Raw genomic sequence first — 25,309 nt, 5'->3', positions numbered from 1 at the left:
ACTATTTTAAAATGTCGTGCTCCAAAATTCTTCCCTGTAATATCTATAAAAGGCTTACTCGCCATGCTTGAGAATTCTGTTCTGTAATTTCTATAATCCATACACAGTAACATTCATCATACCATAACAACCCACATAACAGTTACAAAACACCAAAACTTGAATGCACACCTGCACGACCCTTACACCGATCCAAATCTAGCTACCAACTGCTACTGCTTGTTCAGCTTGTAGGGCTAGTTCCTCCGCTACACATACTGTGCAATCATTTTGTTCTTCAGGGACTTAAAACCACTAAGCCACCCAAGTGGTTGAATACATACAAACCTCACATCTGCCTTTCTTTAGAAAGCAACCTAAATATTATAGTTCTTTTAAGTATACCTGCACATAAAGCTGAGTCAGCTTTTGAGGGTCAAATTTTATTTTACCAACACCAAAGTGGTAAGCACTAGAGTACAGAGATAAATCTGCTGCAGAATTTAAACTTCCAATAGTTTTATATTTTCAAATGCAGAACTACTCTGTGCGCCACTGAATTTCAGCTTTTCACATTAATTCTAGTTTTCAACCTTCATCCATAAGGTTCCTTTGATTCATAGCTGTTTTAGACATAGTACCTGCGATTTCTTTATTTCCTTTCTCATTTGCCTTTTTTTCTTTATCAGTCAATTTGACTAAGCAGTCAAATTCACCGAGAGATGTAGGACCATTATACCACCTTTCCTGAAAGCAGCATAATCTAGAAAATGGCAATAAATTAATTCAGTTTACTGGGGGAATTTATTTTCATAATGCTGAGACATGGAAATAGGTTTTACAGGCAATGACCGATGTAAACTTCAACACACAAGCCTGTCATCATGTACCCTTTAACCATGAATTACCACACACAATCTTATTCCTGCAGCTTTTCCTTGTTTCTTGATCAACTTTAAACTATGCAAGCCTACCTTAATAAATAGTACAACACAAGGCAGAAAGCAGGTATTTGGCCAGGATTTTGTAGTGTGACCTGGGATAAGTAATGAAACCCAGGAAACTCTCAGCACTAACTCACTTCAGAAAGCAGCAATATTCGATTTTATAGGAAAAAGAACAGCAAAGCTATCTGAAGTAAATGTATTATTTCCTAGCACTGATTTCAGAACTATATTTGCAATAGACTTCAAAACGAAGTCAAAACACAACAAATTTTAAAAAACACTAAGCGTTCTGAATCTTTTTTTATCAGGGACTTCATTGGTCAAAGAACATACAACTAGTACAGAAAACCCAAATAAGGAGTATTTTTAATGTTTCCATAAATATCACAGAAATGCTAGTTCTAAAAAAAAAAAAAAAAAAAAAAAACAAAACAGAGAGAGAAAGCACAAGACAAATGTAGGAATATCCAAGACAGAACACTTAATAAAACTCAGTATCATTTCAATTCTACAAGTACGTATTCACGCAGTCAGTTACCTCAAAAAAATGAGAAAGGTGTCACCTTTCACAGGAAGTGGTGAAAAATTAGAAAACATGTTCAATAAAGAATACGAATAATCAAGTCAGTGTGGCTAACGAGCCGTTAGGTACTGTGTGAGAGGAAGCCAAATACAGAGTATCTTGAGCAGTAATGAGGTCATCACGAATTTGAATCATATAAAATGGAGGAGTGGGGAGTTACTACACCCCGATTTTTGGTTCTCTAGCTATCATTAACTACAACGATGTTCCCAACCGTAGCTGCCTCTTCACAGGGAATGGCAGCTAAATTTAACTGGCAGAGTTCCAGCTTTGTTTTGTATCTACCACTTAATATTTTCCCCCTTCTCACACTCACAAAGCCGCATCAATTTGTCTTCAAACGCATCTTTGCACATTTGTTTTGTCTCAGCCTAGCAAACCAGGCACCTGTATCCACATAAGCACTGAACTCAATCACAGCGTAGCGATGTGAAAGTGAAGAGCAACTAGGCAACTCGGAAAGCCGTGCCAACCAGATGGCTCAGCAGATAACGCAGCACGTGACACACAAAGTGCCAGGACTCAGTATTTTTATTTCTAAGACTGACAGCGTCCAGAGATGTTCTCATATTCTGAGTATCAGCCATGCAACCTTATCTCCTCTCTTAGCCTGACATTTGGTCACAGCGCAAACCTTCAGCCTCCATAAAGGCCATTTATATTGCAAGCTGTAGAAAATAACCAAATCCATTGAAGGCAACAGTAGATAATCTCTGCCCGCAGAGATGGGTCAATGTCTACATTTTTCAGTGTTATTTACAGAAAACTCTCCATTCTTTAGGAATATCTTATCCAGGCTGCAGACCAACCATGCCACGGACACAGAGACATCAAAGTGCTGCAGCGCTGGGCCAGGTCAGGTCTTGCCTGGTTCGTTGGCTCTGACAAAACCCTGCACGAACACTGCAGTGTAGCTGCCAGGTCAGAACAGTTCCAGGAGCCATTTAACTGCTCTCGCATGGCACAGAGCCTGAACTAATAAACCTTACCGGATCCGAGCTGGCAGCATGCAAGGCCAGCTTCAGACACTGCACCACATTCCTGCTACTAGGACCACTTGTAACCTGCTAAATCAGATTTGAGGAGGTCTCCTTTGCAATACGGCTGCATGAAATAAGCCTGTATGAAATAACTCCTTTGAAACAATGCTTTATTATGCTATAAAGCATGTGATGCAGCAGAGGATCTCACATCAAAGGACTATAGTATTTTAACAAAACAGTTGACAAACTATTAAGTTCTGCCACCGTAAAGTCACCAAGTTAAAACCATGAGCTTTCCTTTCACACCTGGGAATGAGCTTCTTATCACAAACTAAGATCTGTTTCTAGGAACGTGCCAAATCCATCCACCAAGAGAGTCCTATTTTCAATAATTCCCTTTTTACAGCTTTACAGTAAAATAGTGTTTGAGCTTACTGATGGTAATCAGCTTCTCCTTTACAAATTCCTTTTATTTTGGTCAGAATCATTAAAGCTCATGTGTTAGTTATCTGAGGCCTCTTATTACAGCTTTACTTTTATCTGATTCCAGATACTGGTCAATGATATATTCATGTACCTTTAATCAAAGATTTATTTAAAACAAGCCATGTAAAGAGAGACCAAAACATGTTTTTAAAAGGTTTGGCTTAATTCAATATGAGCTAATTTGGATAGTTTTCTAATGTAACAACTATCGTTGTCAGATGCTAAATATATGCGATTTAGAGACAGAAAGAGACTAACTGCTTGAAGGAGTTCATAAGCAGTGTAAGTTACTAGATTGAAGAGTCAGAAAGCACCATTTTACTATCAGAAAAAACCAGAACTTATAGGTCCTTCAATTAATTTTCATTTACACTTCTCTTTCTCCTCTTTTTTCCTGTCAGAGAGGAAGGAGCATAGACATTCATTACTTAATGACACACATAATAGCAAAAAAAAACCCATAGCTCATCCGGAATTATGCAATGTACCCATAAACAGAATAAGAGGCACGAAATGCTTGTGAAGTATTTCACTTTAAATTACTTTCACCTATAAGAGAGTTACCGAACCATATATACTCATACTTTGTATATTCCTCTGCTCAGGAAATCACCGAGACAAAGATAAAATGTGTCCATTAAAGCTTTAACTTTCCTCACTTACTTTGAAACGCTCTAAATTATTGTAGTTCACTATTTTTGTAATTAAAATTTAAACAATTAATTTTGGGCTATATTTTTAGTTCACAAATTAATCCATAATACACTAGTAAAATTTGTAAGCCAGCAGAATCCCAAAAAACCTTGGTCATACTAGAAGTATGTTCTTTTCATCCCTGAAGTAAAACATGGCAACCGATTTACACTGGAAATGCTACTCGGCAGCTGTACAGAATCGCCTGCCCAGCTGAAGTTACAGGCGGAGCGAGGAAGCAAAACACTGCCGAAACCAAAACCACGCCAGGACGCCAACAGACCTTAGTTAGGCCTTTAAGAAGTCTACAATCAGATGGTGTGTTTAGATGGAACAGAGTCCTTTTTTAAAGGGATTTGCTTGTTTATGCATAGTAGCTTAAATTTTGCAGCAAGCTCTTCCAGGGGGTTAAGTCAGAATTTCTGAAACAATCCTGCTAAACTAAGCAGCTTGTCTTAGAACTTGATAAAAGAGTATTTAAGCAGTAAAAGAGAGGAGGTGCCTATCGGCACTCAAGGGATCATGATAAAAGTTCAACCACTAAAGAAGTCAAACTGTTTGAATAAAGTTTACATAAAATAGGCAGCAGAGGAACAAATTAGAAGCTAGTACCACCCCAAAAAACAAATTCCATTGTCTCGCTCCTTTTACTGGAGTGGAAAAGCAGCTTTTTTTTTTTTCTTTTTAAAACCCTCATTAAAAGCTACCATTGCTAAACTTAATGCACGCACTAGAAGACTATTTAGATCATTTCACAGTTTAGAAAATACTTGATATTTTCTTCATAAATAAAATATTTAAATAATCAGAAAAGGACATTTTCTCTTCAGACAAACTATATTATAGATCAACTACTTCTTGCATTACCTTACTTGCATTGTTCCAGTTTCAGCTCCCGAACGGATAACAAAAAAACAACCCAAACATGCTATCCTTCTTCTAAAGAGTTTGAGTTCAGAAGCACACCACATTATGAATAGGCTTTACAATGCACTGTAACAGGCGTTTTTCATAAATGTTAATAGTTTCTCGATCTACTGCTATCAGCCACTGCCTTGCTATAAAAAGGTAATTTCAATATTATTTTATAGCAATAAAACATTGATAATAAATGTTTACAAATAGAATCATTAACATCTCGGGACTGATCTCTGAGCACAGATATCCCTAGATATCCTCTAAGCCACAAAGGAAGCGGCATCAAAGCTAAAATCTGAGGATGAAACTGGAGAAAGCACTGGATTACAGAGTAGGAAGAAAAATGAAGTAAATAATACTTGTAGAAAGCTATTGTGAGGGCAACAGTTTAATGGAAAGATCTACACATCAGGTTATAGCAATGATTTGGACAAAGATCTGTAACAAAAGTTACACTTAATTATGAACTGTATCAATATATACTTACTGATTTGTGGAGCTGGTAAAATCCGTGCAGCTCGAACTGGACCATGGCGGACAGAGAAGAGCTCCTGAGCTTCACCACTGATCTGCAAAACATATGGACTATGAATATATAATGTAAAAAAATACACATAAATATATATACATTCAGTAGGTAAGAAAGTAAGTAGAAAGACATTGTATGAAAGGTAGGTAAGAAAATAAGTTGGTAAAATATTGCCTTTCTAACCAACCATCCTCAACTTCTCTAAATGAGAAGCTACCTTAAAAGTCTTGAATAACACAAATTATAGCAACAAAGATGGCCTGCCTCACCTTAGACTGCGCGAATGAGATACCAGCACTATCTACTACTGATGACCACACGTGTTTTAGAAGAAACAAGACTTGAAGTTGACTGCTGACTACAGGTCACAAAAATTCAAGTAATCCGAAACACAAGCATTGGTTCTACATAGCGCAGGTTTTTAAGAAAAACACGAAACAATCAATGATCGAGAGTGGCAAACACTGGTGGTAAAAGATCAGAGAATTGTCCAGGTGTGAAAAAATTAGTTTTAAATTAATTTAAACATTAGTTTAAAAACTAATTAAGTTTTCCACTAACAGCAATCTTGAAAAGACTACACCAGAAGTAGTTAAGAAGAATTTCCAGACTTCCTGTAAACGGTCAGTCAGAATGCATTTTCATAACTGCCTGGTAACAGATCTGATATGGAACGTCAAACTTCAGGAAAATGGCAAACATTATGAAGCTCATTTCCAAATAACGAACAACTTAAAACAGATGTAATGAGACTAAAAACGCCGCCAACAACTTGGCATAAGGTTTTGCCAAAGAAGCAGTTTACAATATCAGAAAAGAACACAATTTGGAACTTATGAATCAATAAACTATAAATACAAGTTAACTTTTTGAAATGTCATTTTATGGTTGTTCCCATTTCTTTCAGCACTTCAGCTCACACGTTCAAAAAGTTAAAACACTACTACTGTTTGACCAACACATCGTAAGTATAGTACTTCAGACTCTTAGCTTACTTCCAGTCTTAACCCTGAGCCTCATTATTTATTATCACTGCTGTAGAAAATGTGGGCAGAATGAAACCTACCCCGTTGAAGCACAAGTCTTTCATAAGCCTACTTTGAAAACACTATCTATGACAGAGGTAGCCCATCACTCTGTACATAGCAGGCAAACATAAAATGTAGAGAACTACTGCATTTCCATATTATCCCTAGAATAACATTCAAGCTACACAGATGTGGGGACAGAACATTCTTAGCCGTTTTAGATTTGAAACGGCTAGCAGTTCCACATTGGTATGAATCAACATTACTGTTAATGATGCGATCAGAATTATTCCTGATGGACACAACAGTTTTAAAACTGTAATCAATATGAGAATTAATCCCTTAGTCCTCCCTGCTGTTATTTTATTAGGCAGATGTTGCAATCACAGCGGATTCCCCTCTTCCAGCTAGCAGCATCATCTGAACGACATACAACACTGTAGTACTCCAGCTTTTGCAAAACAAGTTTAATTCTCCCTCAGGGACAGCTAGAGGCCTCTGCTCTGAAGAGCTTGCTGACCAGATTCTATACAAGACAGGAGAATGATGATCAGAAATCAACTCAGTAAAAGTTTGCTGATTGTTTTTAGCGGATCATGAGTTCAGAGTGCAGTGTTAAAAAAAGCACACAGATAAAAACATCCACATCCAGAAAAGACAGCTTGGAAAAACGTAGAGCACAGCTAAGCAGAAAGTGAGAGAAATTAAAGACAGAGAGAGATTAACGAAGAGATGAAAAACAGATTAAGACAGCAGCACGTTTTCTATCCAGTGGAACACACCAGCTCTATGAAAAGGGAATGGAGGAAATGGAGAAGAATAAAAATATAAGGCTTCAGAACTATTATTATTGGCAATTAAAGATTTTTCCCCCCAAATCTTGAAAAAGCTGTTTCACATGTGTATGCACATCAACAGCTATGAATGAAAACAAGAGCAAAAAGAACTAGCATAATAAAAGTATGGAAGAAGTGATTCACATAAAAAAATCCGACCCAATTCAGTCACCTCCTCCTACTTTTTAACTGCGCCAGCACATCAGCTCTAACTCCAATCCACTCCAAACAGAGTTATAGTCCCAAAAGCAAGATAGACTAAGAAGGCCAAACCTTCTTAACTCCGTTTCTGCTCTTAAATACACTGAACTCCAAGAGAGTATGTTTATTTAGCCTGTGATGCCAAAACCTGGTAGACCTTAACGTTGACATTTTCAAAGAAAAGCCTAAAATGTACAAATACAAATGAAGCTTATTTGTACTTCAGCACCTAACATGAAAATCCCAGCCCAGCTCTTTTCATGCATATAATGCTTTTTAATTTTTAATAATTAATAGTCATTATTTGAAAGATAACTATTTTATCATTTTATACTGAGAGGGAACTACAGAAAGAAAGGTTAAATGGACTAACCAAAGCCACAGGATCTGACAGTGACAAAGATGAGATTACAGGTAGTTAGCTCCTGCTTTGAGACCACCATAATGTTTGATACTGTAGTAACAGTAGTGTAGTGTAACAGGTCCTCTCCTCTCAGTCTGTGTAGGAATTTTTTTTTTTCCCCAGGAAAGGGGAAACCTTGTAGAACTAAGAAAAAAAGCAAGTAAATATTCTGATTACTTCAGCCTTCTGTACAGCTCATGTACTTAGCAGTTGCTGACTCCAGGGAGCCAAAAAGCAGCAAATTTTAAGACATACCCCTACTGTAGCTTTTGTAATGAAAATACAAGATGCCACCCAACCACTAGAATGTCATTTGTAAAGAAAAAGCCAAATTCAGTAAAGGCACAAAAAAGTTTACAGAAAATCTGGACATGACACTAGAACATGGATCAAATTAAAACACTAATACTTAACCTACCATAGCTCCATAAAATAACAGCTTTCTTAAAGGATTTTTTTTTTTTTTTTAAAGTTGTGTGTCCTTAACTGTTGTATAGAAACAGGAAATCATAGACGGCCTTGGACTTTGTAACATGCCATGAATTAGTAAGAGCTTGGTTGTTCCTCTGGTTTGCTAGGCATTGAAAAATGCATTAGGGCTTTAGAGTTCAAGATTTTCTTTGACTTTTAATTAACTTTTTTAAACACTGCCACCAGTAGAAGCTTCTGCTATTTGCAGTCTTATAAAATTCTGAATTAACTGTGGTTAATGCTAATGCCCTTCATTTATCCATATAAAACATAAAACTTTATTACCATTGCTGAGGCCACACGTACCAATTTTGACGGAAAGCACTATCTGCAGGGTAGAGAGATCACACAGCCTGATCCTCCTGCCAGTTCAGGCCTTATCTCACTCCTGAGACAGCCAACACAGGCAACCAACCTTTCCTGTGAATGGGACACTTATTCTACTAGGCACTAGAGTGGGACAAGGAGCTGCATTTAACAGAAGCGCGGCCCCATCGCTGAACGGCTAACAACTTTGTCACTGCCAGTTTGGGTGAGATGTGGGCTGGCAAATAGAAGGAAAAGGCTCCACATCCCATTACCAGTCCCTTGAGCTGCCCAGTCTCATAAGCATAGACAAAATATAAATAGACTTCATGAACTGAAAATGGAGCTCTAAATTCTTCAAAAAGCACCTGTGAAGAAACTAGGCTGTGGCTGCCATTTTGGATTTGATCCAGCTAAGTAGCAAGTCCCTGTGGCAGCTTTCAAAGCTCTTAAAAGTTTTTCTTTCCCATTCCAAAAGCCAAGAATATTTCCAAACAGGTTTCAAGAATTGAATATTGAGCTATAAAAGCAGCTTCAGGTACTCGTTCTATGAAAGAGTGAATCCAAAATGACGGCTCCAAGCTGGTCCGACAGAACATTTCAGCTTTGCCAGCTCCCGGTATCAAACCACAAGCCCCAGACCTACATGGAAGGCTGCAAGCAAAGAACACACCAAGTCAAAACCCGGCCCCCAATGAAGTCTTCATCACTCTCTTCCAATAATGACAGACTGAAAGAGGAAGAACAACTCTCTCGTCCACTTAGATGTCTCGAGCTACTGCTTACAACACGACAGACCAGAAATCTGGAGCACTGGTTAATTTTTGATGACAAAGCTTTATTGTTTGGAGCATACCAGTTTGCACCCATAAAAACACAGAACAAAGGAAGTTTTGTTCACACTAAGGATAACTAATAGTTTCCAACCATAGAAAATGGTTTTCACGGGGGGGGGGGGGGGGGGGGGCAAGTCAAACATACACCAAATTGAAACAAAATTGAGTTCAACTCAATGCTTAAACTACTGTGCAGCTATATAAAAAAAACCTGCTCGTATGTTAAAAAACTGTCATAGAACACAGGGAAGATATCAGGACTTTTTTTTTTAAATATTCTGATACATGTTTTAAATATGATATAGCCATCATGATATGATGTTGTAATATGACAAGCAGCAATTGACAGATACCACCACAAAATACTGTTCGATATAATCATACTGGGTTAAGGACTACTACCAGTCATCCCACTACTGAGACAGGAAGGAAGGGCCGTAGGCAAAAGGACAAATTTTATCACTTCAGTTTAGAAATTCAGTCTGCTTTTTCATTCAAAAACAAATCTCTGCAATCATCTAGATATTATAAGAATTTAGATGCTCAAAGAACGTCACAGGCATCTACTCTAGTGACTGAATTAAGTATGAAATGGCACTCACTCTTCAAATTGAATTTAAAAACCAAAGTTTAGAAATATTTTTTGTTAGTTTCCTCAACATCCTCACTTTATTTGTTATACATTTGGAGGAGTTTTAGCACGATCAGACTGCAGGGTCCTTATAAAATTCTAATTCGAGCGACAGTTCTGCATTGGTTTTAATCATTACTCCACAAAGACAAGAATGATGCAGGTAGAATACGGGTACTAACACCTTTCATGAGTCTTCATTTTAGCTTTGAGCCCACCCAAGGAGAGTGACATGAAATGCCATTTGGACTCTTCTGATACCTCTCACCACAGCCTTTTCAAAGGTTGTTGTACATGCTTTTTTCCCCAGCCGGTGTAAGGTATGATATGAATAATAAAAGACAGTCCAATGGTTCTGCAGTCACTCAATGAGTGTAAAACCAGAAGATTTCTTACACACTGCTAGCACGTTCAGTGTAAAAAAAAGCAAAGTCTCAGAAAATTATTTGCATAGATGTTTTTCAGGGTTACCACGTCATTACTACAGGTTTCCAAGTCGCTAACACAAGCCTTAACAGTGGTACCCTCTACCAGGAGGAGGTCTGGACAGCGGACGGATTGCAGCTTACTATGTGTTGAGTAAATAGTCCTTTTCCCAGCAACAAAAGGGGAGAGAATTACAAAGGAGAATGAATTACAAAGACCACCACATCAAAACGCCATCAGACAGGGCTTTTGATGAACAGTTGAGAAAACCAAATGGACCTGGAATGTCTATACATCCATTTATGCATCCACATACACACACCATCTGTGGTACAACTGCAGTTTTAACAACTTAAAAACGACAGTATTATTGACAGCAGCATTTAAAGCAATTTAAGGTCTGGCAGTGGAGAAATGGCAGCGTGTGATGCCATCCTTGTCCAACAAGTCCTCTGCATTCCAGAGGCCTCCGCACGGAAGTCACCTACCAGACGGGCTGACGAATCCCATCAGTCTGTGGTAGTGTCATTATACCACACAGCCTTTAAGTATTTTTCACTAAATATACATCTGCAGTTGTTATTACAAGTTCCTTTTGGTAGTTCCTACTCTATTCAACTCAAGCTCAATCGTTCTTTTTTAATTGTAACACGAACCATCAAATTAAGACGATTTTTCCTACTTCTGAAACTTCCAGCATAAAATGAAAAAAAAATTATCTGCCACAAAATCAGCCAAAATGCATTTCCCTGAACAGGAACATCTAGAACAGATACTTGGAAATCACATCAGGCAGAAACCAGTTCCAATTGTATTTGAAACATGAAACTGAGAGCAAGGGAAAAACAAATTCCAAATAAAACACAAAACTACGCTGCACAATTATCAAATAGGAACCTCCAGTCATACTTTTGTATATTCCCAGATTTCTCCCCACTTAGCGAGACATATTTTAAGAACACTTTTAACCTTCCCACCCCCATTTCAAAACAAAGATCAAAGCAAAGTCATTTGGATGGACACCTTCCGCTTCTTATGCAATACAGATTTAGACGCTGCACTTCAAAACCCCAGCCGTTACTTCAGCACCCAGCAGTCCAAACATTATTTCAGTCCTTTGAAGCAGCCCTAATGGTATCTTCCATTTGCAAGTAACACTTCTGTAGTCAAAGATCTTACTCCAAGGAGATGTTAATGTGAAACCACTCAGACTGCAGAGACACACACACTCCTGGAGGCAGACTGCAAAGGTGTTTAGAAGTCAATGTAACACCATTACGGAGAGTGTCAGCTTAGAAGCTGTCATAAACACTTCATAATCACTCAGACACAAACTGGACTGCCTGCAACACATTACTTTATTAAGTGCTGAATAGAGGTTCAATTGTACGAATAAAAAGCACAATGCTACAGATAATAGCCTTACTGAGCAGATTTTCACATAAATGTCAAATTGTTGCTTTTTCAGATTGAAAGGTTTTTAAACTATCAAGATCAGTTGTTTTTTTCTTAACTGGAATAGCGTTGCTTAATTACAAGCTAAATACTCAGCAAGACCAAGAAGAAAGGTTTGTATAATACCAAAGGACACAAAAAAAGTGTTGTCAAACTCTAAATATTAAGTCAGTCACACAACTGACAGATTTTATTTTACTCAGACTAAGTAAGGAAAAAAATGAGATGGAGAAACAACAACATGGAAAAAAAGAGATAGATTATGTTACCTACAAATCTGTTTGGTATAGAAATCCTGCTCTGAAAAGATACTTAAAAATTGATGTTAAAGACTACCAATCTGGTAAGCTCTCTAAGACCTTGTTACTAAGAAAGGAAACATTCCAAAACTGAAGTTATACTAACACATACAAACTGTACAGGTCAAAGCTGTCCCTTTCTGGATATGGTCTCAGAATTCCACAGAATATACAAGTGAAGGGCTGACAAAGTGATGCACTATCTCTACTGCTGACATTAAGATGGATGGTAAAATATTTCCACGTTTGGAATTTTTTCCATTTCACTGGACTTTTCCCCACCCATTAAAAAATGAAAGACACTAAAGAGAAACTCTCTCGCAATTTCATTTTTGCTAAAATATTAAATATTATCAAAATCTAGGAATTATGACTATGTGAAATACACTGGGGGAAAAAGACAACCTGGCTGTAGAGTCCAGCTGAAAAAGAAGATAACATCATGCATTTCATGGCCTAATTTCTGCCTTATTCAGACACAAGCGGGAACGGGATTAAAAAAACCACAACACCACCAAAACAAAAACTCACCCATAAACCCAAAGAAAACCCCTCTTTCCCAGTAGGAAACATGGATAAACTATCTTGTACTACCTGACTGACAGTACCAGTAAGCACACTTATTCCACATAAGCCAGGATAAACAAAATAGTTTAACTGATCATTTGTCAGTAATCTCCATCAAATTATTTCATGTTTTACTGCAGCGTACCACGGAGAGAACACAGAGAGTTAATGCAGAACAGGTTACACCGAGGGAATCTGTTCAAAGAACTGAGACTGACTGTCTCATTCTATTTTATTCTTGTTTTCCTTATACACATAAGATCCCATCTCACAACCAATTTCTCGAGGGCACTGATACAGATAGCTCTGACAGAGACACCCTTTCATTTGGACACAGTCACTCACGAGGGATGCACAGAACTCTCACCTACCCACAAAGCAAGGGCTTGTTACGTACACACACACACAGAGGAAAACAAACAACCACAAACCCAAAAATTTCTGCTAGACACAAAGCTCTTCTTATCATAGAGTGTCCAGGGCAAGTCCCTACACCACGTACTTCCATACATTTTTCAGAAAACACACGTTCATTTTGATGTGAACATTTCAGCAGGATAAAGTAAGCTGTTTTATAAAATTTCTTTAGCTTAAGTCCGTGTGACTACTCACAGGATCTTAACTAACGGATGAACTCGTGCTGTAACTCCTGGTACTGCTGCAGTTGAATTTCCTCTCTTCGCTCAGTACCTTAGTGACACCTAATGTTTGTTTTCTATAATACACTTCGAAGACCAAAGCAAAGCCTTTCTGAACCATTTTAATAATCTGATATGTACACTAACATAAAACTGATCAGTTTTCAAAATAGTGTACAAAACTAATTATATACCATAAACCCACTCTTCGAATTCAAAGTCATTCCAGTGCAAGGCAGATATTTAAACAGAAACCCAAACAAACCACACAATCCAAAGACACATTTTACTCCATTAAAAATAAAGCCACGAAGATTAGAATTAGACATAGCTTCTCAGGACATACAAGCAGATAAATTTTCCTGTATTTTAGTTAAAATGTTCCTAAGTTTTGTTTAAAGTTGCTATATTTTAGTAAAAAGTTACTACATACTGAAATTTAGGAAAGTATACCAGGTCTTACTTCATTTCTGCTAAACCCTCCTTCAAACGCAAAAATTCGGCAGTTGTTTTTTTTCCTTCCTCAACTCCAGCTAACCATATGCAATCAAGAGGGGGAAAGCCAGGTCGCCCACACTCCAGCAAAACTCAGTTTAACTGAACTTTTGGTGTACAAGTTAATACTATTTTCTATTATACTGTTTAAGCTACCAGTATATAAACACGTCCTACGTAGCTAAGCATAAAGTAGTAAAAAACCCATACATATTTCTAAAAAAAAACAAAGTATTTTACAAAGGTAAAGAACTCCATTCTCTCTACATTACTTTGAAGGACAATGTGTTATTAGTAATTTTTTTTTTTAAGTTAAGAATTTTATGACCTACTGTATTAAACTTTATTCTATAGTTTCAAGAAATTTGGGGGAAATTCCCCAAATTAAGACCATGTGCTCATAAACCACTCTGAAGCACAACTGCAGGGTGTGTGTATGACAGCATGAAATCAAACCCATATGCATGCACAGACTTTAATAAAATTAAAATTGCAAATCACGTACATGACAAACATGTGATTGTAAAATACTACTAACACTGTCATACTTGCATTCCTGGGACAAACAAATTCTTTTCGTATTTTTCCGCCCTTATTCCCTTCTGTAGGTTAAAAACGCTTCTGTCCTCCCTGGGATACAAACTATCCCATAATGTCAAACACTACTCCCAATTCCACTCTAAAAATTTGCTTAACAGAAATGATTTGCAAAAAGCCCTCAAATCTGAAGGGACATGAATTCAAGTGTTTGATCTATGCTCAGTATTAATCTTAAGATAAGTGTCTTGCATACAAACCATATGACATTGATGGTAAACGTCGGCTCTTGCTACTTCAACAGGAAAGATTAAAAGTAAAATATTAAAGCCCTAACACAACGTTACAAACAAAAAGCCCCGGCACAGAAGCAAATGCTGCACTTACAGGTATGCTCCAGACTTGCATTCCATCACTGTACCCAATCATAAGCAGCAACGGCGGTTCATTCCCAGTGCTGTGTATTTCGTGGAACTCCATATTCCTTGATGTATCTAAATTGGGTTTAAATATCAAAGCCATTACTAACAGGTTAGGATCAACTACGGCTGGTGTCTGTTATACTAGACAACGTTTTCTCAATGCATGTTTCTGTTATCATAAGTAAAAGCAAGCAAAGTGGTTTACATTTTTATGCTGGAACAATACCGAAATATATTCTTTCAGGCAAATATAATAGATTTGGTGAAGTTTCACAAAGAGGTTAGACAGCATTAAAATTTAAAATTATGGAGAAAAGTTTTCTGGATTACAGCGAGGGTTGTCACAAAGTACCCCAAAAACTTCCGTAATTCTTTCTCCAATGATTAATAAAACATGGCAAACTTTTCAAACAGAGAAAAAATTGTAAAGGACCAACAAAATAAACATTAACAAATACAGAAATTACAAATGCACAGACTGGTCAAAACCCCTTCTAGATGCGATGCAGTTAACCTTTACATCTGCCTTACCAAAAGAAGAAAATCGCTAGGGAGAAAAGCACTACAGGACACAACAATCAAAAATATTTAGCTTTTCTTGAGTAAGGCCCTCTAAAACTACATTTTCAACCACAACAGAATAAACAAAAGCTCACTGCAAGCATGTAACCATTGAAGAAGGAGAGGAAATATTTAGGATGGCGAAAGAGGATGTACTCAGGCCCAATCAGATTAGGCTGCATAAAAGTAAATTTAAATAAGAGTATGAAGGATTCTGACAAGTTTTTGTTATACGCAGAAAAGAACCTAAAGAGGGAATGCCTGAGATTTTTTTTAAAAAATAAACATACGAAGAAAACAAACCCACAAGCAAACAAACCTTAACGAGCCTAAAGCTGGACGTAACGCCATGTAAAGGTTGGTAGGTCTCTTCTAGTTCTAATAACCATGAATTTATGAACTGCCAGCCTCTGTGCCACTTTAACAGCTGGAAAACATATAATCTTCCCTATTAACCTCTTGAAAAGGCTGAAAATTCCCCATCACAGCTCTGGCTATGGGTGCTATTACTTCATCTGAGGCCAGAATGAGTCTTTACCATAGAGTTCTGAACAGGAAAATAAGACAGCAGACAAGAAAGAGCAATTTGCTGGAAGACTTAAACCCAGCGTTCCCCAGCTGTGACAAGCACACATACCACACACCACAAGCAACTCCACGATGTTCAATTAACTCAAGAAGCAACTACCTGTGAGCAGCATTTAACCATCTCTCATTCAGTCCCTAATCTTCCTTACTCAAAAAAGGTGACCAGGATAGTGAGGTAAAACAGCGCAGATCTCCAGCGGGATCTACTTGATACTCTTAGCAAAAGCTTTTAACAATCACCATTTCTCTTAAAAAGGTGGAGATGTGTTTTCGGCACTACGTCAGTAGTCTCTGATGATGATTTATTAAGTTACACTGGAAGTGATACTGGAAATGTAACTGGAAGTTACATTTTAAGACCATTTTGTGGTTTTGCTCTAGTATTTCCTTGAAAGGCACCATGGAATCTCCCGCTCATTTTACCTGACTGCTCCTCCTTTCTAGGTTACTCCGAATTCTATCACGCCACTGAAAATATATCTGGGACCTGGAATGGATTCACAGTCAGATAACCTGGCTTGGAGATCAAACAGTAGATGAAATAAATTCAGTTCTATGCTTTGTTTTCAACTACCTTAAGGAAAAGAAAGATATTTTTTTATTATTATTTGCCCCTGTTCCTAAGCAAGAGTTAGTCACAAGGCTTATCTGTTCTGTTTGGTAGATACTGAGCAAAAGTGAGTCAGCAGTGCTTCTGGATAAAGCTGACAAATCATTGTACACGGACCAAAAATAACAAGAATAAGTGAGAGAAAATGAAGCCATACCATTTAAATCTGCATTTTCAAATCTGACCCAAATGATCTTCTCCTTTTCTTCTGCTGGTGGGGTACCACTGTAGGCCTGGACAAAAAGCAAAAGGGTTGAAACAAGAAAGTTTAATACCCTCTATAGACCATAGGAGGGAATGCAAGTCAAAAACAAAAATCAGAGATACACAGATCTTATTGTCCCCAGCATCCCTGGGAGGTTGTTTCAAAAATGAATGGTTCCATGACCAACATATACCACACTAAATATAACTCAACGAGCGTAACATCACTTACTAACGTAGAAATGACATAACAGTAAGCCTTCTGGAGCAGGTTAGAAACACCATGTGACTTACAGCAACTTAGTCAAGCCAAAATACAGTGCTTTCTACAATCTAACTTCAGCAGTTGTACACTACTTCCAAAAGCGATGTTACAAGTTCTCATGCGATGCATTTTTACTTCTAAAATTCTCTTTAATTCACTTAAAAGTGATTTGTCAGCAAGACTGAGGAAAGACAGAGACCTTTAGTACATGGTTTATTTTACTGACACATTGTAGTTGTATTCATGACATCTTTTATAAGGCCATTTAAAAGAGAATAACTGTAATTCCAGTAGAACAGATTCATGTTTCAGTTCTCTGTTCTACAGGTTCCCATAAAAAGATGAGATACAAAGAGAAACTGTGAAGGAGACTTGCTGTGTTTCCAAATGGCAAGTTTTACAGTTCTCAGGAGGAACTGTGGTAGTAAGAACATGAGCTACAGTAGAAACACCACCACTTCCAAATGAATTATAACAAAATAAAAGTATTTTAGATTAAATATGAAAAGAGCTTGCATAATCACTTTATACAGAAAAGCAATAACATGAACTAAAAATACGAATTTAAAAAAAATAAGTGTGGATATTACTTTTCAAAACAAATCACATTCCATGCTTCCAAGGCAAACTGATCTGTAAAATAAAACACAGACTGTATCCTTTAACTACAGAGGAGAAAAAATGGGGGTGTGTGTGGAACGCAGCAATCTTTTAAATGAAAGCCTGACTATTTTTAATTTTGACCATGAGTCCAAAATGCATTTCACTAATTGATATTAGTGAGGGGTACTTTTTTTGATATTATTGAGGAAATTCATGACTAACTAACAAAGATAATCCTTCAAATAAAAACCAAGACAGTTTCCTGAGGCTACAGACAATTAGCTGCAAAGCTCCTCCACTGAAAACTTCAGCTTTCCCAAAGAGTAACAAACAAAATTAGTTTCCCTCTGCTACCGAGAAGCCCATGAGCAATCCAGAAGTGACCGTTCCAGTTTGGTGCTGCTGCTACCTGCAAGAACGATGACCAAGAGCAGACATAAGCATTATAGTTATTCTCCAGAGAGGAAGATCCCAGAAATGGAAAAAAAAAAAAAAATTTAAAAAAATTGGAAAGTCAGGACTCGTCTTTTGCAACACTTGGGACACTGGAGAACAGCAGGTTCGGCAGAGCTCCACAGTCCCGCGGCAGCCAGGACACTCTGAGGCAAGTTAAGGAAACAAGATTAAAAAAAGAGGGAGTAAAGGAGGTGAACAAAACTTGGGCCTTTTAAGCCGATGAGAAAAGCTAAGGTGACAAAGGGCGCCCACCACGCTGCCCTAACACCAACCCAGCCAGGGTTCACACGTAGATTTCCAAATACAATCCAGAAAAACCGCATCTGTAAGAGGCAGAGCAAGTACTACGCCCAGTCTCTCTCCCCTCCCCAACTATTCTGCTGGCAGAATTGTCACAGGAAAAGGCTGCAATCTTCTTCCTGCTATTTGTATTGTAATTCTTCAACTTCTGCGTAGCCAAGATTTTCATCTAAGTTATTACCTACTGGAGGAAATTTGTAGGCCCAGGCTTCAGACAGCACACAGTCTATGCTTTCAAAAACCTGGCCTCAAGAGTCACATTTATAAAACAAAACAATGGCTTCGTTTTTTCAATGACATTTTGGTCTCTGACACACACTTCAACTGCTTTGTACACCAAAAATAAAGTTTTAAAGATCTACACATACCTGTGGCACAACATCCTGCAGAAACGTAACGACGCTTTCCATATACGACTGTTCCCTTGAAAACAGAAAGAGAATTTTAACGGCTACTAAAGTTCAGAAACAGTTGTCAACATATTAAGACAGACGTATCACCAGAGAAAACATGTGTGAGCTTTAGCACAAAGGGAAACGCTAAGTGTGCAATGCAGTTATGCCATATACGGCCAAACACTGACAATATAAATAGCGGCCTAAAAGTCTGTAAAAAGCTAAGTGATACCTGCTTATGAAATAACTGCTGGGGGGAAAGAATAAAACGTAACAGTCAAGGAAGAAACCATGCTCTCCACATCGCAGTGCCTGACTGAAGTAGAACAGGCATTGGGAAAGTATTCTTCAGTATTTTTCTACTTGATGAAGACTTAAGCTAAGGGCTGGAGCTCTCCTTGGGGGGCAAGTAAACTTGAAGACCTCGTGCACCTTATGTACGATGAAGAAGTAAGCAGCAGCGCTTGGGGGAAGGAGGTGGTACAAAACCCCACTAACAACAGTAAGGAGAGATACTTTCAGGTAAGATTTCATAGCTCGGGAAGCTTATTCCTTCTCGGAAGTTCATTAGCAGCAACGATTTAGAATATATATACTGCAAGATACACTTGTTCTGGTAGATTTAAGCTAATGCTTTTATTAGCTTATCCCTGCACGAGCAGCAAGTCTCTTGTGTAACCGCTGAGCAACGCATACTGTGGGTTGACTATATGAGACAGGCAGTGTTGAAACTACACAAGAAGTTTGTGCTTTCTGGAATGAGTAATATCAAAACATGCTGGCAACAAGCTTCAACTCTGGGACTATTTATAAGAATTAACTCTTTAAGTAAGCCCCCTCTTTGGCAGCCCCCAAATTAATTTCTATATTGGTAGTAATTTTTCGTGGGCTAACTCAAGACTTCTAATAGTAACAAAGAAAAATTGTAAACTAGGAAATCCGGACTCTTGATGTCCAAAGCTACGAATGTTTCCTTTGCGCTTTCTGAAACTGTGCTATGTAAGATTCTTTTAATAGAAACTAGAGTGCTTAGTATTTAAGAATTAAGTACTCTGCCCCATACACAGCAATACAGAAGATACTTCAACTCAAATGCTGCAACACCTGGATCTGCTTAACTGGTTTAATCCTCTCTGAAAACAAAGCTAAATGTAAAATACAAAGTTTTAAATTTTAGAAAGCTTATTCCAACTCATGACAAAACTAGATTTTGTTCAGCAATCCAAGGATTACTGTATCAAATAAAGTTTGCCTTACTGCTTTAAGCTGAGGCCTTATAAATGAGCTGATTCTTCTTCGATTTATGTAGGTCACCAAAACTGTCTCAATGTACCTTCAGAGCCCTTTATTACCTTGCAGTAATGCTTGTCTACAGGTATAGCATTAAATCAGTGTTTGAAGTTCTCATGTGAATGCCTACCAGCAAGAGTCACACTGTCTTTGTTTTTCAGCTCATGCAATGAGTACTTCCCTCCCCTCCCAGTACATCTGGAAACAAAGTTGATGTTTGAGAAATGTTTTATTCAGCTTATTACTCTAAATCTCTCCTGAGGTTGAAAAACTTCCAAGAAGAAATCTTTAAAGTGCTTAAAACCAACCAAAACAACAAAACCCACCAAAAAAAAAAAAAAAAAAAAAAATCTTCTGTTAGTAAGAATCTAGGGGTTTAACATAAGCAGCAGAATGCTGCTGCAGGCTGCTCATCATACACAAACTCTCACCAAAAATACTGCAGTTTTTGAAACGAAAAGGTACACTTCAAGAACAAGCCACCATATTTAATAAAACAAAAGAACAGATAAACTTATTCTTACAGTGTTTTTCTATTATTATTTATTCAAAGCTTAATTTGAAGAAAAGGTCATTACAAACAGAAATGCATTTGTTGTGAAATTCTGCAATGTAAAAAAAAACAAACTTATTCTGTCACATGGCTTATGACAAACCTCTAACACAACTTTTTGTGTAACAGTGATAGGTTGCTTGTGCTCCCTGGTAAAAACAAACTGAATCTTGATGTCAAAATACACAGCTATCTCCAGTGGCAAACTAACAGCTGCTGAAACTGAGTGTACAAGCGAACATTTCAATACAGTGCCATTCTGCAGCAACTCAGCCGTATAAACATCCCCAAGAAAAAAAAACAAACTGCTACAAAAATCCTTTATCGGACAAAGACACAACCATAAATCTTCTAGACTGTCTTACTAAGCTCTTTTGCCATGAAAGTATTTTCATGTGAGCACAATGAAAATAAAGGTGCCCAAGCAAAACAACGGTCTCTTATGTGCTCTGACAGGAGAGAGGTAGCTTCTTCCTTTGTTCTTGGTTTTGTTCTCTTAAGCAAAAAAAAAATTAAATAAATAGAATTCTCAATTCTACTTACTGAAGGCCTTTAATGACAGGTTTGTATGTTTTAACATATCCACCCCTGTGACAAGGTACTATTAAAAAGAACAGCAAGAACATGCTACACATGTTCCTCCTAGCCTAAGGAAGAAGTTTGCAGTCATTGATCTACAGGTAGCGCAGTGCTTGTACAGTAAACAAAACTGTGTAAACAAACAACAAAACGTTGCAAGAGGTCATCTGTAAAACGTACAGCTTTGAAGGTGTTGGTGTATACGGAAAAAGCATCCCATTGAGGGAGAGAGCCTGACCTGCACAGTCTAGGAGACAGGAACGCAACATCTGTTTAATTTATTTTATTGGGAAATACTCAACGCAACAAAACCGTACTGTCAGCACAGGCCCTCACAGCTGGCTTCGAAAGCAAAATCAGGCTAAGGCTCTTCTACAAGAAGCTAAATCGCATTTCAAATAAGGGCTATTCTTCTAGAACGTGCTTACGTGACGGCTTGTGGGCGAACCACCACTCCTCCAGTACACCGACTAGGGCGGCGCGGAGATTCTGTCGCCATTGCGTCTTTGCAGGTACCTGTTATAAACACATTTCTTTTTAATAATAATTTGCGTCAGGATTATTTATTAGACTAGTTTTTGACATATTCTTCAGGATGACAAAAACCTCTTGAAGAACAAAACTTCACCTATACTGTAAGGCATTATGCCCCTTCACAGCACATGAAAAAAAAACCACAACAACCCAAACAAACAACTTTTTTTTTTTTTCCAGTATCTCAATCACTACAGCTCCTAAAACGTATGTGAGAGCAAAAAGAACACAGACCTGCATGATAAAAGTGGAAAATTTTCTTCAAACTGGACATTAAATATAGTGGTACAGGCAGACAGTTATCATCACTGTTATAGGATATAAATATATCATTATTTACTACTGTTATAGGATACAAATATATCATTATTTACTACTGAGCTGTTGTCTCAGAAAATAATTATATAAAAATGCTGTACAATCACAGTTGCAGTGTGTTGTACTCTCCAAAATCTGTAACGGGTTACACTGAAGCTAACACAAAGAGCGTGATCGAACACAGTCTACTTTCTCATGTCAGCTTTTTGTGCCGCCTGCGAGTTGTTCTTCACACTTCTGTTCCTCTGTGTGAAAACTCAGTGTAACATTCCTAAAGGCAAAAAACACTTGAAGAACATGCCAGCCCCCAGCTACCTCCTCAGGCCGCCATTGAGCCACTCCATTGCTGTCCCCCACCCCAAACCAAAAATCAGTATATAAAGTGAGAGAAAAAGCCAAATCCCCCAGGTGGTATCAGTTATCAGCATCATTCCATGTTTGGGCAGTCCTTTTAAAGGCCACCTCATTGAGCAAGACAGGGATAAGCACTTACTTAGCCCCATAGAAATTAATAACAAAACCTTCAGTAACACAACTGAAGTTTGACACACGTGCCAAGCAACCTTAAAAGAAAAAAAAATGGCAGGCAAAGGATAAAATATTCCTCCGTATTACGCCTTAAACCAGCGGGACACCTGCGCCAGCCCCCGAGCCGTGAGCGCTGTCACCTGCCCTACAACTCCAAGCACCTGAGGAGTTGCAACACCGCGGTTCCCCGGGCGGCAGCCCTCCCCCAGGCGGGAGCACCGGCCCCAGAGAGGAGGCGGCGGCCGGAAAGTCCCCGGGCACCCTCAGCCACCCGCTGTTGAGCAACCCCAGAACAAAACGCTCCAACCGGACCGGCCTCTCCCCCGACTGCCGCCCCCTGAATCAGGCCGCGGCCACCCCGGGGAGGCGCCGAGACCCGCCGGACGCCCCTCTCCGCACGCCCCGCGCCCTCCCGGGCCGACAGCCGGTGACCCTCAGGTTCCCGCCCGACGGCCCGCACCTGCCCTGCCCGCTGCCCCCCGCCCCCCCTCAGCGCCCCGGCCCCTGCCCGGCCTCACATCCCCACGCACGCCCTCAGAGCCGGCCACAGCGCTCCCCCAGAGCCCAGGCCCGCCCCACAGCCCTCGCCCAGCACGCCCGGGCCCCGGCCTACGGCCGCAGGTCCCGTCCCCACCGGCGGCCGCCCCGTCCCCCTCACCTGCCGCCTTTCCCCTCAGCCCGGCTCCTCACTGACAGTGTTTGGGACCCCCACGGGGAATGACACCCAGCGCACCGCGCGCTGCTGGCCAATCACCCGGCTCCGAAGGCGGGTTGCTCCCCGATACCGGCCAATCCCCACCCTGCTCTCCAGCAGTGGGCGGGGCGCAGGGGACACGGAGGGCGGCTGCGCCCTTAAGCTCGGTTGAGACGGCGAAAAGCAGCCGGCGCTTACCCCCCCCCCCCCCGCCCCGCAGCTTTGTTTACATCGAGATCTCGCGAGAACCGCCGTCGCCAGTCCCGCGCACGTGGGCGGAGGCGGAGCCGCGGGGGCCCGTGCGTCACGCGCCGCGCCACCAATCGGCGGGGAAGGCCCCCGCCCCACGCGAGGTGTTTACTTTCCGCGCGGCCGTGCGCGATGACGCAAGGTGGGGGTGGCGCTGCGGCGGGCTCCGGGGGCCGCGGCGGTCGCGGCGCGTTTGCCCCGGGGGGCGGTGAGCGGGACGGGCCCGGGCCCGGGCCTCGGCCTTGCTGCGGCTCAGCTCGGTGCTGGCGGGCAAAGATGAGCCGCGCAGGTCGAAGGGCCTCGGGGGCGGCCCGAGGAGCTGCTCCCCGCCGGGAGCGCCGAGAGGCACCGGCTGCCGGGGGCAGGGACGGGTTCTCCTCAGGGTTTGGGGGGTTTGGGGGGTTTGGCAGTGCCGCCCCCAGCAGAGGGGCGGCTGCGGGTGGCGCGCTCGGCTGCGGCCGAGTCACGACCTCCCTAGCCGGCCGGGAGCCCGTCGGGGAGCCCGGGCCTCTGGTTCGTGGTTCTAGGCAGCGGGCACCTGAAAAGTCAGCACCGGGCGACCTGTTCTGGGGCTCTGCCCCGACTTCTGTAACCGCAGGTCATCGTCACGGTCAAAAACATGAGTTGCTGGATGGTGTAACGCAGCGCGCTTCTTCGTAAAGGACCGCGGCTGGTCTTGGTCCTGAAGAAAATGCCAGACAACGGCCTCTCGGCCGTCAGCTGCCCCACCGGAGAATTGTCCTCTGGAGAAACAACCGGCAGGGCCGTTACCGTTGGGAAGTGCAACAGGGCGCCCCAAGTCCCGCGGGCTTTCGGCGCCCTGTTGCTGACGCAACAGCGCGGTTTCGCACGTATCGGAGCTTTATTTCAAAAGGGGAAAAAATAAAAGTCGATGTAAGTCAGACTCAATTTTACCCACGGGAGCGCGTGTTCACACGTTAGCTGTAAGTTTCCATGCTTCCCTGTCTCGGCTTTGAGAATTAATTTCTGAGAAGTCAAATGACACGTAAGTGGGCAAAGCTACCCAGGGGCAAACTGCTGCCGCTTTGTATCGCCCAGTAGGTTTATGGCTGCTGCAGAGGAGCTTTCAGGGTTTAGTGCTTACCATCATTCAGCAGCTTTTGCAGAAAAATTGTAGGTTTTGTCTAGTTTATTAAAAGCCAAAAAAGCCAATGCCTGCCCCTCCAGCTGGAGAAGGCCAAGTCTGGAACTGCTTTAAGGAAACAGGGGAGAACCAGGCACGCATTTAGGAATGCAGCAGGACTGGATGAAAATTTAAATTTGGCTTCTACAGAGAGCAAAAAAAAAACCTGGGAAATTTGCTCTGGTCTTTTTTTCTTTTGTGTATTTACCTTATAACCAGCAATACAGACGCTCATCTGACTGAGGCGTTACACGCGTGTCTTTATTGTGACCAGTCATCTTCAAAAAGCTGAGTGGCACGAGGTTAAATGGAGAACAGACAATTACTGTCTCTGTTTGGGGCCAAGGTTGGTGCCAGGTAAGTAGGTGGAGCTCCTGTTGGCCCCTGTACGCTCCGCCCACAGATGTGTGCAATTCCAACGTCACTTGGAGCAAAACTTCAGCGTTAACTGTAACTTACGTCCCATCCACACAGCAATAAATCCTTGAAGGATCCAATTTGGACGGACCGTTACTCTCATCTTGTAAGACAGTGCTGCATTCACAGGATGGATGAAAGAGAGTTACACATTTTCAGAAAGCCTACGATTCCCCTTAGGATTTCTGTAACCATGGTAACACATCCAGAGAGCGGGCCCGATTGCCACCCATGGTTTATTGTTCCAGCAGAAAATTAGATTCTATAAATAACCGTCCCAGCCGATGGAATAATACTGGCCTTTTACTTCCCCGTTGGAAAAAAAAAAGGCAGGTGATGCCTTGCTACAGTT

The 25,309-nt window shown here is 40.4% G+C and overlaps 1 protein-coding gene across 1 annotated transcript in view; it reads right to left on the bottom strand.

Annotated features, from left to right (window-relative positions):
• The window catches only part of BCAS3 (BCAS3 microtubule associated cell migration factor), a 368,528-nt gene extending 345,391 nt beyond the window's left edge, over positions 1-23,137 (bottom strand). Inside the window, exons 1-6 of the mRNA XM_086475025.1 lie at positions 23,112-23,137; positions 21,502-21,589; positions 18,625-18,679; positions 16,586-16,661; positions 14,635-14,741; positions 5,077-5,158 (exon numbers count right to left, since the gene is read on the bottom strand). Coding sequence (XP_086331151.1) covers positions 5,077-5,158; positions 14,635-14,741; positions 16,586-16,661; positions 18,625-18,679; positions 21,502-21,572 — 391 coding nt within the window. The 5' untranslated portion in view covers positions 21,573-21,589; positions 23,112-23,137. The remainder of the gene's footprint in view (positions 1-5,076; positions 5,159-14,634; positions 14,742-16,585; positions 16,662-18,624; positions 18,680-21,501; positions 21,590-23,111) is intronic.
• Between the last annotated feature and the right edge of the window lie 2,172 nt (positions 23,138-25,309).

Source organism: Leptosomus discolor, chromosome 18, assembly GCF_034619465.1.
Source record: "Leptosomus discolor isolate bLepDis1 chromosome 18, bLepDis1.hap2, whole genome shotgun sequence".
NCBI lineage: Eukaryota > Metazoa > Chordata > Aves > Leptosomiformes > Leptosomidae > Leptosomus > Leptosomus discolor.
Note: the sequence above shows the minus strand (reverse complement) of the source record. Positions and strands in the feature narration are given on the sequence as shown.